The sequence below is a fragment of the Coffea eugenioides genome, chromosome 8, assembly GCF_003713205.1.
Source record: "Coffea eugenioides isolate CCC68of chromosome 8, Ceug_1.0, whole genome shotgun sequence".
NCBI classification, from domain to species: domain Eukaryota; kingdom Viridiplantae; phylum Streptophyta; class Magnoliopsida; order Gentianales; family Rubiaceae; genus Coffea; species Coffea eugenioides.
Window position 1 is genome coordinate 27,877,355 of NC_040042.1, and position 17,236 is coordinate 27,894,590.

General features: G+C 36.5%; 1 protein-coding gene across 1 annotated transcript; it reads left to right on the forward strand.

Moving 5' to 3' along the window:
- Positions 1-10,402: 10,402 nt before the first annotated feature.
- On the forward strand, positions 10,403-12,970 carry LOC113781419 (cytosolic sulfotransferase 15-like). The gene is made up of 2 exons (XM_027327354.1): positions 10,403-10,413; positions 11,939-12,970. Exon 2 carries the CDS (start codon positions 11,986-11,988, stop codon positions 12,937-12,939), a length of 954 nt encoding a protein of 317 aa, XP_027183155.1. The 5' UTR covers positions 10,403-10,413; positions 11,939-11,985; the 3' UTR covers positions 12,940-12,970.
- The last annotated feature ends 4,266 nt before the right edge of the window (positions 12,971-17,236 follow it).

The window sequence follows — 17,236 nt, forward strand, 5'->3', positions numbered from 1 at the left end:
CTGTGGAGGTGAATATGATATTAATGAGTGTGTTGATTCTGAGCAGGTACAATTTGTCAATAATTACAACCGAAATGCTCCAAATAATCCCTATTCGAATACTTACAATCCGGGGTGGAGAAATCATCCAAACTTTGGATGGAAAGATCAAGGCAATCAACAAAGGCCAACCAATCCGCCGGGATTTCAACCAAGGCAACCACAGGCTGAAACTAAACCAAGTTGGGAGATCGCGGTGGAAAAACTTGCTAAGGTGACTTCGGATAGATTCGAGCGAGTTGAGGGGCGGTTGGACCAATTAGCTGGGATGTACAGAAACTTGGAGGTTCAAATTGATCAAATTGCCAATGTGATCAACAATAGAAACCCTGGTGAATTACCAAGTAAAACCGAAGTGAATCCGAGAGAGCATGTCAATGCAATCATTCTTAGAAGCGGTAAAACGGTTGAGGGATTCGATTTTGAAAATTCAGGTGGTGAAAAAGACAAGAAGCAAGCAATTGAAGGGGAGCAAGAAAGTCAAAATGATCATGTTATCATTGATATTGATGCACTTCATCCCAAATTAAATTCTAATGTGATACCTTTTCCTCACAGGTTGAAGAAAGATGGACAGGATCGGGAGTTTGAAAAGTTCTTCAAAATGTTTAAACAATTGCACATTAACATTCCTTTCATTGATGCTATAACACAGATTCCCTCTTATGCACGTTTCTTGAAAGACATCATGTCAAAGAAGAGGAAAATTGTAGATAATGAGATGATAGCATTAACGGAAGAGTGTAGTGCATTGATTAAGAATAAACTCCCTCCTAAATTGAAAGATCCGGGAAGTTTTTCTATTCCTTGCACTATTGGTCAATTGCATTTTTCTAATGCTTTATGTGATTTAGGTGCAAGTGTGTCACTTATGCCGTTATCGGTTGCCCGGAGATTGGGACTTCAAGAGCTAAAAGCTACCAATATTACATTGCAATTGGCGGATCGGTCAATCACACGTCCCATGGGTATTTTGGAAAATGTGCTCATAAAGGTAAGACAATCTATAATACCTGTGGATTTTGTTGTCTTAGATATTGAAGAAGATGTGAGAATGCCAATTATTCTAGGACGACCGTTTTTAGCCACTGCACGAACTATAATTGATGTAGAAAAAGGTAAGCTTATATTACGGGTTAATGGTGAGGAATTGGAATTCAATTTGGATAATAAAAAAGGGAATATAGAGCCTACTGCTCTTGTTTCTAATATGCCATATGATGAAAAGGTTAACCAAGAAAGGACCGAAGAAGTTAAATTTATAAATGTCCTTGGTACTAACTTTCATGGTGTAAGAACAAAGGAGGAGAAGATAAGGATGGAAGTTGGCTTAATAAATTCGCCATTCCATGAAGAAAATGGTGAAAAGTTGAGCCAATTCAGAAAAGACAAGCAAAATCCACTCCAAGGTGAAGTTGAGCCTCTCTATGACAAGTCTAATATTCCTCCTTGGCATTTGAGGAAATTGGACTATGAAGATCAATGCATGGTTCACCACATGGTGGATTGGTTCGGGAGTTTCGACCCATGGGGAGAAAATCGCTCTCTAATGCTCTAAAGTGATTCAACTTTTTTCAGTCGAGCCAACGACTATAAACAAAAGCGCTAATTGGGAGGCAACCCAATATTTAGGTTATATTTTTTAACTTGGTGTGATTTTGTGGTTTGAATCAATGTTTTAGCTAAATTGTTGTTTTTGTAATGTAGGGTTGGCAATTGAAGGCAAGGATGACCAATTGAGTACAAAAAAGGCGAACTTTGATCAAACAACTCAACCCCTCGATTTGCGTTAAAAGTGTTTTTGATTCATTATAAAGGGGTAAAATGCATGTTTTTAATGTTTTACATTTGTTCCAGTCATTAAAATTGGCAAACAAATGATCTATGATGCATTTTGAGTCATTGGGTACTTTTTTTTAATTTTTCAAAAGTTGAAATTCTGCTAAAAATTGAAGCAGAAAACGCGTTTTCCAAGAAAACGCGACTAAAAGTCGTGTTTGTCAGAATCGCGTTTTCAATTCTGTGCCTGCAGAAAAGAAAACGCGCCTTCAAAACGCGACCTAAAGTCGCGTTTTAATGGAAGTCGCGTTTTCAAGCCTGGATCAAGACTCAAAAACGCGACTTCTGAAACGCGACTCGAAGTCGCGTTTTCCAACACAGTCGCGTTTTCAGTCCTGCAAGATTTGTGCAGGAAACGCGACTTTAAAAACGCGAGTTGAAGACGCGTTTTGAGTCGCGTTTTCTGTGTCTGAATATAGCCTTCAGAAACGCGATTTCAGCTTCATTTTTTTCCTCTCTTCTTAATTTTTCAGGCGCGTTTTTCTTCTTCTCTTCTACCCAACTCACAAATCTTCATTTTTACTCCATAATCTTGCTAGAAATCATCACCCCAACACCTTTTGAGCTTCATATACCCTTTTTAACCGATTAAAATCCAAGAAAAACACCTAAAATCAGGTTTTTGAGGGATTGAAGGTTAGGGTTCTTAAACTCTAATTTCTTCAATTGGAGGTCAATTGGAGGTTGTTTCATAGGGCCTTTTGCATTTTTAGCATCACCAAACATCCTTCTACGTGATTGAGGTACTATGCCAAGGGGAAGAAGAGCGGACTTTCATCCTCTAGTAGTGAGGAGAGGGAGGTTAATGAAGAGATGGAGGTGACTGAAGAGGAGAATTCACCTTCTCCTCCACCAGTAACCATCGACCTGGTGAGGGCACCTCCCGTGAAGCGGGTAGATCGGTTTTTGACAGTGCTGGGTTCAATACTCGCAGGAATCAAGAATGGCATGAGGAGCGTGCTAATTTGGAGTTCCTGTTTGAGATGCATGTGAATCCAACAGTTGAGATGATGTACAACATCTCAGAAGCTTTTGCTCAGCTAGGATGGGCTCCGATTCTCACCCTTCCAAACCATTACTACCCAGACTTGGTGCGCGAGTTTTACGCCAACATTGAAAGTAAGGCGCGCCATAGTGGAGAAATAGTTGAGTCCTGGGTGCGTGGAAGACGAATCACCTTGTCACGGCAAGATTTGGCTGCTATTTTGGGGTGTATGGATGACGGACGTCCAGTAGACTTGAAGAAGGAGTTTGTTCCCCCGAATAGGAGGTGGGATCCCTCATTGGCCATGGCTAGGTTTGGTCTCGAGTACCAACCTTTTCGCTCTACCAGAAAGGAGACTATATTGGCGAATGTATTCGAACCTCGTCATCGTCTTATCATTTACATGATGGCTCACAATGTCATCCCAAAGAAGACGGGGCACACGGAGGTCCGCAAGAGCGATATCTACTTCTTGGATTACATGTTCCATAACCGGACATCTCCATATGCTCGGATTTCATTGCCTAACATCATCATCAGCCACATTAGGTCTACGGCGAGGCGTAAGACAACTTCCTTCAAACTATCATTTCCTCGTCTACTGACTTTAATCTTTCCCCGTTTTGAGGTTCCCTTGGAAGGCATGCGGCGGGAGTATGTTCCACCACGTGCTGAGATGACTATCACTACTCTTCGCCGCCTTGGTATTGGCACGGGAGACATTCCACGCCCTGTTCAGGAGCGGAGACAAAAGGCTAGACATGGTCGGGATGAAGCTGGACCATCTACTGCAGCACCACCTCCTCCTCCACCACAAACTAATTGGCAGCGATTTTTTGACCATATGGAGGACTTTGCATTCCAGTTCGCTGACGTTAGGAATCGTCTAAGCCGAATTGAAGATCATTTGGGCATTCATCCACCGCCCAATCGTGATGCACAGGATGACGATGATGCTGAGGGGGATGACTGACTTGGCACACTGCAGAAGCTATCTTTAGTTGCTGGAATTGCTTGCCTAATTATCTTAATTTGTGGAGTTTAAGTTGTTAACTTCATTTCATTTTTTCTGTTTTCTATGTGGTAGGTACTTGTATTTTGACAGTGGTTCGTGATTAGTGGCTGATAAGGATCTTAGCCATTGACTTGGGGAGTACTTCTTTCTTTTCTTTTCTTCTTTTGTGTCATTTCTTCCCTACACATTGAGGACAATGTGTAATTTAAGTGTGGGGGGGAGAAATATGTGTGATACTTGTGGTTTTAGTTGTGTTTGATATAATTCTTGTGCTTAAATGGTGTTTCTTGTGGTTGCTGGCAGGGAGTTTTAGTCCACTTTTAAGGGGAGATTCTGTCAAAATTTTTCCAAAACCTTATACACATATATGTTATTAACTATAATAAATAAATAAAATGTTGTCACTTATCCTTTTAAAATAAATATATGCGGTTTTGATACTTCTTTTCTCATGAAATTTGGAAATGATTTTTATGTGATTATAATTTTTACATCTATAGGAAAGTATATCTAGTAAAGTGGAGAAAATTATGCCTACATTTTGTATATTTGATGAAAATTCTTCTTTTTATCTAATTTTATAAGATAAGAAATTAATATGGTTAATAAGTGTCATACTCTTCTCATGATTACTCTTAGAGGGAATTTTATTATATATATATATATTGAAAAAAAAAGGGGTTATTCTACTCCAATGATTCTCATACCGAGTAACCGGGGGTTGGCATCTACAAATGTCGACATTCGCGTAAAAAGGTACTTGAATTAAGAGTATGCAAAGCAACTTGAGTATGTGAAATGTTGAGTAACCGGGGATCTGCATCTAAAAATGTTGATCTTCGCGTCAAAAGGCATTTTTCACAACTTAAGTAATATTTAACCCTTAAAATATATAAAAAAATAATAATAATAATACATAAATAAATAAAAAGTAAATTAAATCCCTCTTTAAGAAAAATAAGAAGTTGATCATGAGATTAGTTAGCATCTTTATTGACTATAGGAGTTGCTTGCTTGCGAAATTGGATAAAAATAAGAAGTTGAGTTGAATTGGTAAAATTATGGTATACTTGGCTCTTCTTTGCTTGATATTATGAGTACTTGAACTTAATGGAAAGATCACATAAGGGTTATTTACCTTGATTCAAGGAAATGGAGTTGAAATACTACATATGTTTATTTTCAATTTTTTTGGATCATTGATGGTTAGAATTTTATATTGCTTGAGGACAAGCAATGATTCAAGTGTGGGGGTATTTGATAAGAGTTTATTTTACGTATTTTTAAGTGCATTTTATTAGTTAATTTTGAGTTGATTATTTAGTTTTATAAATAAAATAAAGAGGTTTTTGGTAAAATTATATATTTTTGGTAAAAGTGGATAATATTGCATTTCTATTGATTTTAATGGTAAAAACTTCATTTTTATGCAGGAATCATGATTCAATCACCAAAGGATGTCAAATGAGGTAAAAAATAGAGATTTGGTGATGAATTCAAGTGGCAACAAGAAGAATGAAGTGAAAAACGTTCAAGTGAGGAAATGCAATACAAGTCAGTTTTGACACTCTTCAGTATTTTGACCATATCTGGAGCTACACTTATCAGATTGAGGTGATCTTTATACCATTTTAAAGCTAAGAAAGAGACCTACAATTCGTATGAAGACATCGAAATCCATTTCTACCATCTTCATGGGCAAAACGTTGGAATACAGAAGCTGCATTCTGTGGTCGGAAGTTAAAACAGAGGTTTGAACAGGTGACAGTATTTCGATCATATCTCAGGCTACAAAGCTCCTATTTGGATGATTCTTGAAGCATTGGAAAGCTAACTCAAAGGGCTACAACTTTTGTGTTTTGTACAAAAGCTAGTTTGGCCTTTATCAATGAGAAAATTGCAGTTGAAATAAGGCCAGAGTGAAAACGCGAGTAGATAAAACGCGAGTTTATGCCGCGTTTTGTGTAGGCGCGTTTTATAGCCGAAATTCTGCAATTTGACTCAGCCAATTCTCTTGTGTTCATACCACTTTCCAGCTATAAGATGCAAGGGAATTCGGTGCACATGCTTCAGAAGACAAAAGGGAAAGAAAGGTGGCTTATTTTCAAGTCAAAAACATTGGTTATTGACAATTATAACAAAGTTAGATTTGGGGAATCAAAAGTTGGAATTTGACTTGGAAAAATAGGCCTTTGAGTGTTTTTTATGTAGAGATATGGGGAGAGGTCTGGGATCTATTCGGAGCTTAGTTTCTGACAGAAAAACATAGTCTCTCTAGCTAGGTACTTGCAAGGGGCAATTGAGGTTCCAACTTGTAATCATCTAAGTTCAAGACAAAGGAGATTTTTGGAAGGCTTTACCATATCTTGGCTAAGACTTTCTTTACTCTTTTTGTATTTGTAATTTCTGATGATTTACATTAATGAAGTTATGAGTGTTTCATCATTCATGAGTAGCTAATTTCCTTTATCTAGGGAGTAGATGAAGCTTATGGCCAAATGATATGAAGTGATTGTGATTTATGCTTGTTATGTCTTGTATTAACTTATCTACTTGTGTATGTTGGATTACTTGTTGTTGCTTGATCACCAATAGCAGGTTTATAGTTGTTTTTATTCATTAAGAAATGGTAAAAATAATGGAATGACACAAGTAGAACTTGAGTTGTATATTCATGAGAATAGAAATACATTCAAGTGGATGAAATCTGCATTTCATGTGTGAATAAGAACAGATTTAGTATTTACCAAGAGATTAGGACAAACTAATCTGTTTTAACCCATTATTATCATGAGAATGTGATTTTGGTATTTCTGGAAATGAATCCTTGGTTAAACAAGAGTAGTAACAAGTGTTGAATTAATTCATTTTAGATCTTTTGTGTCATAAGTGGAATCTACATCCCTAGATCTTAATATTTAGTGAATTCTACTCCTATTGTGAAATTGCATTTATCTATTTAAGAATTTTTGTAGTTGAATTAAAATCTGAAGTTTCTGCTCAAATTAATTGTGAGTCTAAATAATAGAGTAAATTAGTATCTAATAATTGTTTTAAATTGCTCCTCGTGGGATCGACCCGATACACATCTCGTACTACAATTGCGACCTGTATACTTGCAGTCCAACGGGTGTAAATTTGGAATTAAACTTGCACTTAAAGTAAAAACCCGTTAGTATACCTCTAAGTTATTAATTAAATTATAAAATTACATATTAAATAGGTCAAACGAGTCAACTTGTGTTGACCTAAATTTGACCTGTTTGCTTAGCTGGTCATTTGGGTCCGACCTAAATTTGACTCGAACCCGTGAAGAATAAACCCATCCCCGTTAATTTCGTGTTTGGTTCGAGTCGTATTTTCGGGTCGTATAAAAAATTGCCACCCTACTTTTGGGTTAAATCTAAACTCATCAAATGTGTATGTAAAGTTATAAACCACCAATTTCAGGGGAATTTTTATATATTATATTGATTATATATTATTTATATGTATTTGTGACATATTTATGATGTCATCCAATTTGATTCCTGGGCTAACTGGTCGAACCCATCGACCTCTGACTCCTGAGTTCTACCAGGTCACCATCCGATTTGAGTTTTAAAACATAGGCTAAAAGTGGACTCGATTGTGATGACAATAAGAGAAAGGACCTACTTAGCAACGTTCAATTCAATTTTTTTTTTTTTACAATGGACATTTTCTAGCCATTTATAATGGTCATTTTCTAGCCATTTTACAACGAACATTTTAGTTTTCTCCCTATAAGTACACAAGACACTTTTTTTTTTATTTCACCTCACAAATCTCCTACTCCATTATTTCTCCTACTCCCTTATTCATTGTCTTCAACCTCTTTACATAATTTTTAAAAATTTCAGTATTTTGTCATTATGAATGAGAATTTTAGTAGTTTTAGAAATATGTTAAATGCTCCAAATATAGAAATCTCATCCCCTTCAAAAAATCAAAACCACCAAAATTTTCAAAATTACCCATATTATCCAATTCCAATTCCAATGTATAACTTTTAAAAAAACCAATGCATTATTTTTCAGAGACAAAAAATATATATTATTAAAAGTCACAAATTAATAATATTATCTTTTAGCAAATACAAAATCTAAAATGTAAAAAATTCTAATGAAAATCAATAATTTATTTTTAAATTATTAAAATAAATATTTGATATGCATGTGGACCCATGCTATGTGACGACCCCACTTTCTTCTAGGGCATACCCTAAAAGTTAGCGGATCGCCTGCTTGGCTCTCGCCAGGGCTCACTCACTTACATTAACTTCAGAGATAACATTATCATTGAACAACTGAACATTCATTCTTAAATACAACTCTAATCAGCTTGAACACAAATTCGTCCCGTAAAAGAAACACAATATATGTTCTAAACATCCATTCTTTATATTACACCAACTCAAAACAGAAGATTCAACCATCATAAAATACAAAAGAAAACGTGACTCCAATATATACACATAGTGATGGATCTTCCCAAAATTACTTTCCAATTTTATCGGATCACTTTTCAATCTCCAACTCCTGTAAGGAAAACAAAGCTAAAAAGTTGAGCTAAAGCCCAGTGAGGTTTGCCGAGCAAGTAACATTTAATAAACACTGAAATCAGTACAATTAAGCAAGTAATGAAAATTTCACTGTACAATCACTTTCATTAAACAATTGAGGAAACACTTCACTAAACAATCACTTTTAAAATGATACGGTGCTCGCATTAGAGCCACTTCAATGCACTACACACTCCGCCGAACTCCTCCTTATAACCTCCAAAACAGTAAACACTTCCCTCACTTAGATGGCCATATCAATATTGGTAATCTGCTACTTCGTGGTAATACTCGAGCATACCGAAACAATTACCCAAAGCTACCGTCCTACCCGACCAAGCCCTTTACTGGCTCGAATAGTCCGTTGAACAGAGGGTTTTAGGGCCCAGTTCAGCCGGTGTGACAAAATACACACACGGCTTACAGTCATGCACACTTACAATATCACTTGATCAATTATCAACCTTCAAGCTCAACTAAGCCAAGTGCGATAAAGTACACCCTCGACTTAGAAGGCGAGGGACAATTGAGATACACTTTCCAATGAATCACTTGGCAATATATCATAATAAGCACATTTATCACATATTCATAATAAGCACATTTTGTCACATATTCATAATAAGTACACATAAACAGTTAACACATAATTCGGAAAACACTCACCAATTATTCAAGTAACTCGAGCTTTGGGTCTGTTTCTTGGCTCGCAGCTACTTCCTGAGATCAATATATAATTCCAAGGTAAATCTACAATTTGTTGCTATCTACCTATTATTTAAATCATTTGAATTAGGTTTGACTTTAAATATAACTATAACATATTCAATATTTATTCTATTTTATTGTCTAAACTATTAAAATCAAGTTTGACCCTAAATGCAAAATATACGCGATATTTATACCCCAATATTTATTTTCCAATTTAGTTCGAAACTCCTTGACTTTATTATCTTAAATCAAGATACATACGTATTTTCCGAGTTAATAATTTATAAAATATTTATTTTAGAATTAAATCATTTTCCACTCAAGATTCTAGAATTAAGGCTTAGAAGTACTCCATTGGTCCCTTTTTAATTAATGAATCCCTAGGTTATTTGGTAATTAGATTTTATTCCACTACACCAGTCACTCAAATTTTATAGCCTTTAAAATATTTGTGAAGACAATATTAAATAATTAGAGGCTACTTTACGTATATAACTATCGTGAGTTTTTCACTCAATTGTCTTAGTTTAACTCTACTCATGGAACTACGTATAGCCGTTAATTCTTAGAACAATCGTAGCTATCATTTATGAAAGCTTACAGGTTGGAAATTAGAAGAAATGCTGGTTAAAACTAGTTCCTCACGGCTAGCATCTTAGCAAAGTGCATTCGGAAACAAAATGAAAGGCAACGAGAAAGGCAGCTTTGCCATCCTCCGGTATTTCGATCATAACTAGAGCTACGCTTATCGGATTGAGGCAAATTTTATAGCATTTCGAAGCTAAGATATAGACCTACATTTCTTATGAAGATATCGATACCCAGTTCTCGCATTTTGAGGGTCAAAAATGGCCGGACAGAAGCACATTCTGCTTCATTCCCTCGGCCGACATCCTGCAATCAGTGAACTTGTTCCCCCCTTCATCACTCAGTTTAGTTCCTACTCATTCCTGTTTTTCTGGTTAAAGTTTAGAGGCATTAGTCCAGGTTTCAACTCTGTAAGTCAGTTTAGAAGCTAAGGTTTTGCAGGGAACAGTCAAGGAGCCGAAACCATAGCTGAACCAGGCCTTCTACTAGGCCAAATTGAAAGAAACGCATGCAGCAGCTAATTATACAACATGAAGCTCTTCAAAGTGTTTTTAGTTGTATACCAATCTTCCATGCAAGCTGCAGCTAACATACTATGCAACAAATCAGGTTTCAAGGTGGAATTTTTAGAGCCAAAGTTCGTAAAGAAACCTGGTAAGTTTCTCTCCCTTCTCTCGGTTGAAGTGGAAAGAATTCCAGCAGCTATTTCTATCATTTCCAGCTTACTCCTCTCGGTTGCTAACTACTTTTCTTTCGAGCAGCTATTCAGTTTCCTCAACTAAAACTCATTTTTCCTAGTTAAAATTTAACATGCAGCTTAGGCATTTAATTATACTAAATAAGTAGGAGTTTGTTGCACAATTTTTTTTTTTTACCTCTTTCCTTTAGAATTCAACAGTTGCAGACTGCTCCAGTTTTTAAGCTTCGGTTCCGCCAGATTGCACCAGCTCTCACTCTTTTCCCTCACTGATGTAGTTGATGCATGAGTTGCAGACTGGTTTCACCTCTTTGTACTCGCTCTTAGCTCACGGTTCTAAGGTCACAAGCTAGATGAATGCAGCTAACACTGTCTAACTCTCTCCTCCTCACTCTTTCGGTTGCACTGGAAGCAAGAGAAAATCAGAAATGCTTCCTTTTCTCCCTTTTGATTGTGTACTGAGATGAGAGCAATATGTCTTAGTTTCTCTCGGTCTTGCTCTCACTCTCTCTATCTTGCTTTCTTTCCTCACTCTCTCTGTTTCCTCTCACTCGGTGGTATTTGGAAATGCATGGTGTGACCGAAACTCTCCCTCAGTTTGGTTTCTAATACTGGGTTGGTAAGAAGAGAAATGAACATATTTCGTTCACTCAGCCGACCACTCAAACCTCTTCATTCGGTGCTGATCATTCCAGCTCTCATTCGGTCACTGCTTACTCAGCAATTTTGGTAGCAGGTTCACTTCGGCAGCTGTCCAAATGAGAGTCACTCACCGCCCCAAATCTCAGCTAGTTTCATTTCCACCGCTTAGTCTAACAGAGCTTGCATTCGGTTCAATTAAGTGTGTTCCTTTCTCTCGGTTGGCTTCTAAATTCTCATAGCTCGTGTGTGATGGCTGCATGGTAGTTTAACCAAAATTCTAAGGTTGGTTTGGTCTTTTTAATTTAGTTCATTTGTTTGCCATGAGTCCCTAATTTTATTGTCTCATACCTTGACCCAAAATTTCGTGTGTTCTAATTTGCATTTACCTTAAAAATTTCTTACATTGATTTTGACACATTTAGCTTTAAGAAAAGCTTATTAGACATTTACTTGTTGAATTTATTTATTTTTTTCTAACTTCTCAATTTATGGGGGTCCAAATAGGCATTTAAGGTAACCGTTTATGTATAATTTTTCTAATATCAAAGTAAAGAAAATAAAAATAATTTTAAGGTATACACATAATTTTCTCGGGTTCTCACATGCTATTATACTATGTGGAGTTTAATCCATTGTAGATGAGAGTATAATAAAAAAAATAGTAAAATATTGATGGCGCGTGTAGATTACACTCAACCGAGTGTAATCCACTGCAGGTAAAGAATTATTGAGGCGATCCCCACAACATCCCATTATTGAACAAGTTTTATATATGTGATATTGTTGGATTCAACAAATCCTGCCTTGCTGATATCTATCCATTTTACTTTCCCATTGAAGAAACACCAATATTCCGTCCTTCACCCTCAACCAAAGTTGTAGAGGATATGGATGAATTTCAAGGATTGCTACAAACAATTCCTAAAGTAAACTGGGATGGACTGTTGCTATACTACTACAACAATTTTTGGTGTCCAGGAGAAGTGCTTAAATCCACAATTTTCTTTCAAAGAAACTTCAAAGCTAAGGATTCCGACATTATCTTAGCTTCCATCCCTAAATCAGGCACCACTTGGCTAAAATCACTAAGCTTTAGCATCATCAACCGCAAGAAGTGCACAACACCAGAGAGCCCTCTCCTCATCACCAATCCTCATGATCTTGTAAGTTGCATGGAGTATGATTTATTTCTGAATAGCGAAAATCCTGATCTTGAGGCCTTCTCATGTCCAAGAATTTTCTCAACACACCTACCCTACCATGCCCTTCCTCAATCAATTTTGAATACCAAATGTCGCATAATTTATATATGTAGAAACCCTTTGGATCAGTTCATGTCTCTCCGGCACTTTTTGCTTGAAAATAGTGGTGAAGATCAGCAAAAAGCACTTCCTATTGATGAAGCTTTTGAATTATTTTGCAAAGGCATATACCCTTTTGGTCCCGTTTGGGATCATGCTGAGGGGTACTGGAATGCAAGCCTAAATGATGTTCAAAAGGTGGTGTTTCTCAAGTACGAGGATCTCAAAATAGATGCAACTTCTCACGTGAAGATGCTAGCAGAGTTCTTGGGATTTCCTTTTTCTCCAGAGGAAGACGAAAATGGTGTAGTCAAAGAAATAGTTAAGCTTTGTAGCTTAGAGAATCTCAAAAATATGGAGGTGAACAAGAACGGTCTTCTTGTTTTATCTCCAACTGTTAAGTTTAAGGCTCGTTCCTTTTTCAGAAAGGGAGAAGTGGGAGATTGGAAAAATTTTCTCAACAATTCAATGGCAGAACGTTACAAGAAGATTATGGAAGAAAAGTTGGGAAAATCTGGTTTGGCATTTGAACTGTTCTAAATGTCAAGCATCCCATGGATGTATTATTTTTCACTTTTTTGCTTTTTGTTCAATGCATTTGGTCAAATCCTCCTTCGAGACCGACACATGAAGCCCTATTTGTGTTTGAATGCCTTGGATCATTTTATTTGTTCTGTCATTTTGTCTTGATGACAAACATAACCATTTCAAGTTTGAATGTGATTTGAGAAGTACTCTTATCATTGTTCACAGGGTTAATAGCATTAAACTCCGTTAACTTTCTTCCTGGTTAACTTCTTTTTTTTTTTTACCCTTTCGGCAAAACTCTATAGAGGATAACCAACTTTAAATTTTACAAAAATAACTCAAAGTGATGAAGGGGCACAAATATGATGACCTTCACTGTAAGAGTAAATGATATTCCCTCCATCCTAATTATTTAGTCATGTTTTAGGAATTCAACTTTTTAAGAATAATGATTTGATTGTGATATTTGTACTTTTCTTTTTAATTTTACTCTCACAAATTCAAAATTAAAACTTGAATAATAATATGCATATGATTAAAAAGAAGAACTATATTGAAAATAGAGACTAAACATAACAAGTGTTTTGAAATATTTTAAAATGAAAAAGTATAACAATTTGAATAGGAAGGAGGGAGGGAGTAATAAAATATCTCAAATAAGGTATGTTATAGCTAGGGCTGCAAACGAGTCGAGTCGAGTCGAATTTTGAACTAATCGAGCCGAGTCTCGACTAAATTTTACCAAGCTCGAGCTCAAGCTCGAGCTCGACGAGCTGGCAATTTTCGAGCTTGAGCTCGACTCGAATCAAGTCGAGCCGAGTTCGAGCTCGAAAAAAATAAAAAATAATTATTTTATTTTTAAAAAATAAATAAAATAATATTTTTATTTTTAAAAAATAAATAAAATAATATTTTTTTCTGAATAAATAATAAAATATTAAGGATATATACGTAATTTCACTATGAAAATAAAAATAAAAATATATATATATATAATATACGTAATTTTATTATTAAATAAAAATAAAAATAAAAAAAATATATATATACTCAAGCTTGCGAGCCGGCTCGCGAGCTAACGAGCTTAATATTCTAAGCTCGAGTTCGATCTCGAGTTTGACTCGAGTCGGCTCAAGCTCGACTCGAGCTCGATTAATATCGAGCTTGACTCGAGAGCGGCTCGATTCATTTGCAGCCCTAGTTATGGCCATTTAAGGTTAGAAGACCTTGAATCAATTTCAGAAGGCCTTCAGCTGAGATAAAGATCTGCTGGGTGGGGTCCCTTTGTATTTTCTTTTCTTCTTTTTATTGCTTTTATCTCCAACCATTTCAACCACGTGTTCTTTGAGTCCACCGAAGTGGTGTCGGTTTCAACCATGTATCCTGTCGCTTTTCTGTGAATTGGGAATCTTTTGTCCTTGGGGCGGGTTGCCGTCAGCCTTCAACTCTGCCACTTGCTTTTCTTCATCCATCTATTTTTCAAGTCTTTCATAATTCTTCCATCTCATTTTACCTTTCTTCCTTTCGTCCCTTTTCTTCTTGTCAGGGAGTACTCGATTTTTCCAGCACATTCTGGAGAAGAGGTAGGAAGAAAGAAATATAAGGCTGATAGAACAGTTATTTGGCACATTTTACAGTGTTATTTTGTCCTAATTTTGGCTATTTACTGTGCTAAGTACTGAGGTTTAACTCATATATCACATTTGTATGAATTATAGGTGATCGGCATAAAAAATGAACTATTGAGGCAAATTTCCAGAAGACTTTTCGTCTCAGGGCGTGGCCACGCCTTAGAAAGTGGACGAAACCGAAAGCCGGACTGCGGTCCACGTGAACCGCGAGAAGCACATGATTAAAACTCCAAAGGCTTCAATTAAAAAGCAAAGAAAGGGCCAGACGTTTTTGGGCTTCTGCTTGACTTCCTTGGGCGGCGCTACAAATACAATAGGAAGAAGCAAGATTCAGGGATGTACCGTAGCGATAGTTTTAGTTTTCTTTTTTTTTCCTAGCCGTCAGACGTCGCAGCTTTTCTCGTTTTGCTTTTGGCTTCTGTACAATTTTTCCTATTCGACTTTTGCTTCTACTTTCGCTCCAGGGGTACGAACACGAAACCCAACAAAGGGAAGCAAAGGTTTTTCAGCCGTTCCTTCGTTAATTCATCTTTTCCAATTCTTCGGCAATTAATTGAATGAATTCAATTAAATTACGCGGAAGTGACATGATGAGGAGCGGCTAATTTTCTCCTCTACCCAAAGGTTGACGCGAAGGCGCGGTCCATAATATCTGTGAGATCTAATTGAATTTTCATTATTTCTTCCATTTTATTGCTATTCGTGCGTTTCCTGAATTAATTGTTCATGTGTATTTTATTGATTGAATATCAACGGCCGGATATTTGATTTAATTTAATAGCCTACTGCCACGTTAATTAAATAGAATCCGTAATTGTTCATTTAGTTAACACCCCGTGGCAACCACCATAATTGGCTTTATGATGGGGAAACGCAAGATCTAACTTAAATAAACCCTCTTAGCGTGTTTATTGGTTAGGGTTGGGTTCTTCTAGTTTTAATGCAATTGGGTAATTAAATTCCTACGGTCGTACCTAGGGTTGTTATCTGGTTAGAGAAGCAGTCAATGGTCGTACCTTGACTGTCGAAAAGGTAAGGAAGAACTGGTTGTCAGAGCTTGTTGATAACTATAACCAACCTAGTGATGAATGGATGAGATATCTTTGCATCGATGATCATTTAATTGGACCGTGCCTGAGCAGTTGATCCTTTGGGTAGAACTTTTATTAATTGCTATTTTTAGTAAATTGTGCTTTGTGAGTTAGTTTTGAATTTTATTTGTTTTATTTCATTTTTATTTGCCTCCTATTGAAAACCCCCCATACTTCGAACTCTAAAAGAAATAAGTTATCCCCAGTCCATGTGGATTCGACTCTACTCACCACTATATGTAAAATTTACATTTTTCTCGAGTAGGTATTTATTATTGCACAGGTTCGGCACCTGTCAATTTTTTGCGCCGTTGCCGGGGACTGGTGCCTGATTAATTTGTTTCTTTTTGAGTTCATTTTTTTTTATTTTTCTCTTATTTTTTTTGTATATATTTTATGGCTGCTAACATTCCGTATTTTGGTGATAGACTGGATTTTAATTTTACAAGGGGTTATGAGACTCATACTTTTTCTAATGATCAATGGGCTGTTGCAAATTGTGGAGCTTATTTTGCTTCGAATTTTTCACCCGACATATGCCCTGCATTTCAAGATGGTCGAAGTACTCCAATCGATACTTTTGGGGATTTTTCACCTCAATATCAAACGTGGCATGACCCTTATTCAAACGGGTATGAGCAAGGATGGTGGGATGATTCCACTTTTAATTATGAACAAATGCCAATAGATTTTCAACAGCTAGAGTCTCAAGGACCGTCATCCATGTCAGGTATGTCTCTTGAAGAAATAGTTGAATTAATAGCTACTAACACATATCAAATTCAACAGGAGACACGTCAATTTCAACAGGAGACACAAAGGTTGATTAAAGAGATGGAAGATGGAAGGCGTGAATTGGCATCTACAATGAGCAAATTGATTTCTCCATTTTGTGAAGAATTGCCCTCAGTAACTATTATCGACCATGAAGAAGATGAGGGTATAATTATCCTGACAAATGACATGAAACTGCAAGAGTCTCATGAAGAAGGATCTAAAGATGCAGTTGAAAAGAAAGTTGAAGTGCAAGACATGAGACCCCAATATCAAATTGCTCAAATGAATGAATCTAGTGAACAATCTCCAAATGCGGTGATATCTCCTCCATTCCTTAATCAATATTTTCCTAACTCTTATTCTTCAATTCCTGTTGGTGAAATTGATTTTATTATACCAGAAGATTTTAAATTTCATGACAGGAATAAGTTAAGGGTTGTGATGGCAAAATATCTCGAACCAATAAGTGCTCGTGATGGAGGAGTGACTGAAGATTTAGTGTCATCACTTGTTTGTTTGCCGCCATCTACTAATCCATGGAAGACCGTAGCTCGTGGACTCAAGAATTACTCTATCTACGAGGGCTATCAGGATTACATAGGAGATGAAGCACTGAAACGAGCTACACGATTTTATCCTCCGTGAATAAACATGACGATGTCTAGCCAAAGACATTAAAGAAGGGCGCTGCTTGGGAGGCAACCCAAGGATTCTTTTGTTTTAGTTTTCTTATATTTTTGGAATTTTTATTAAGTGTTAGTGTCATTTAGTGGATTGTTGTTTTGTGGCAGTAAGCTGGCAGTTGGACAT

Bases quoted from the DNA above. Each gene is read 5' to 3' on its own strand.
- LOC113781419 (XM_027327354.1), top strand. From the start codon at position 11,986: ATGGATGAATTTCAAGGATTGCTACAAACAATTCCTAAAGTAAACTGG.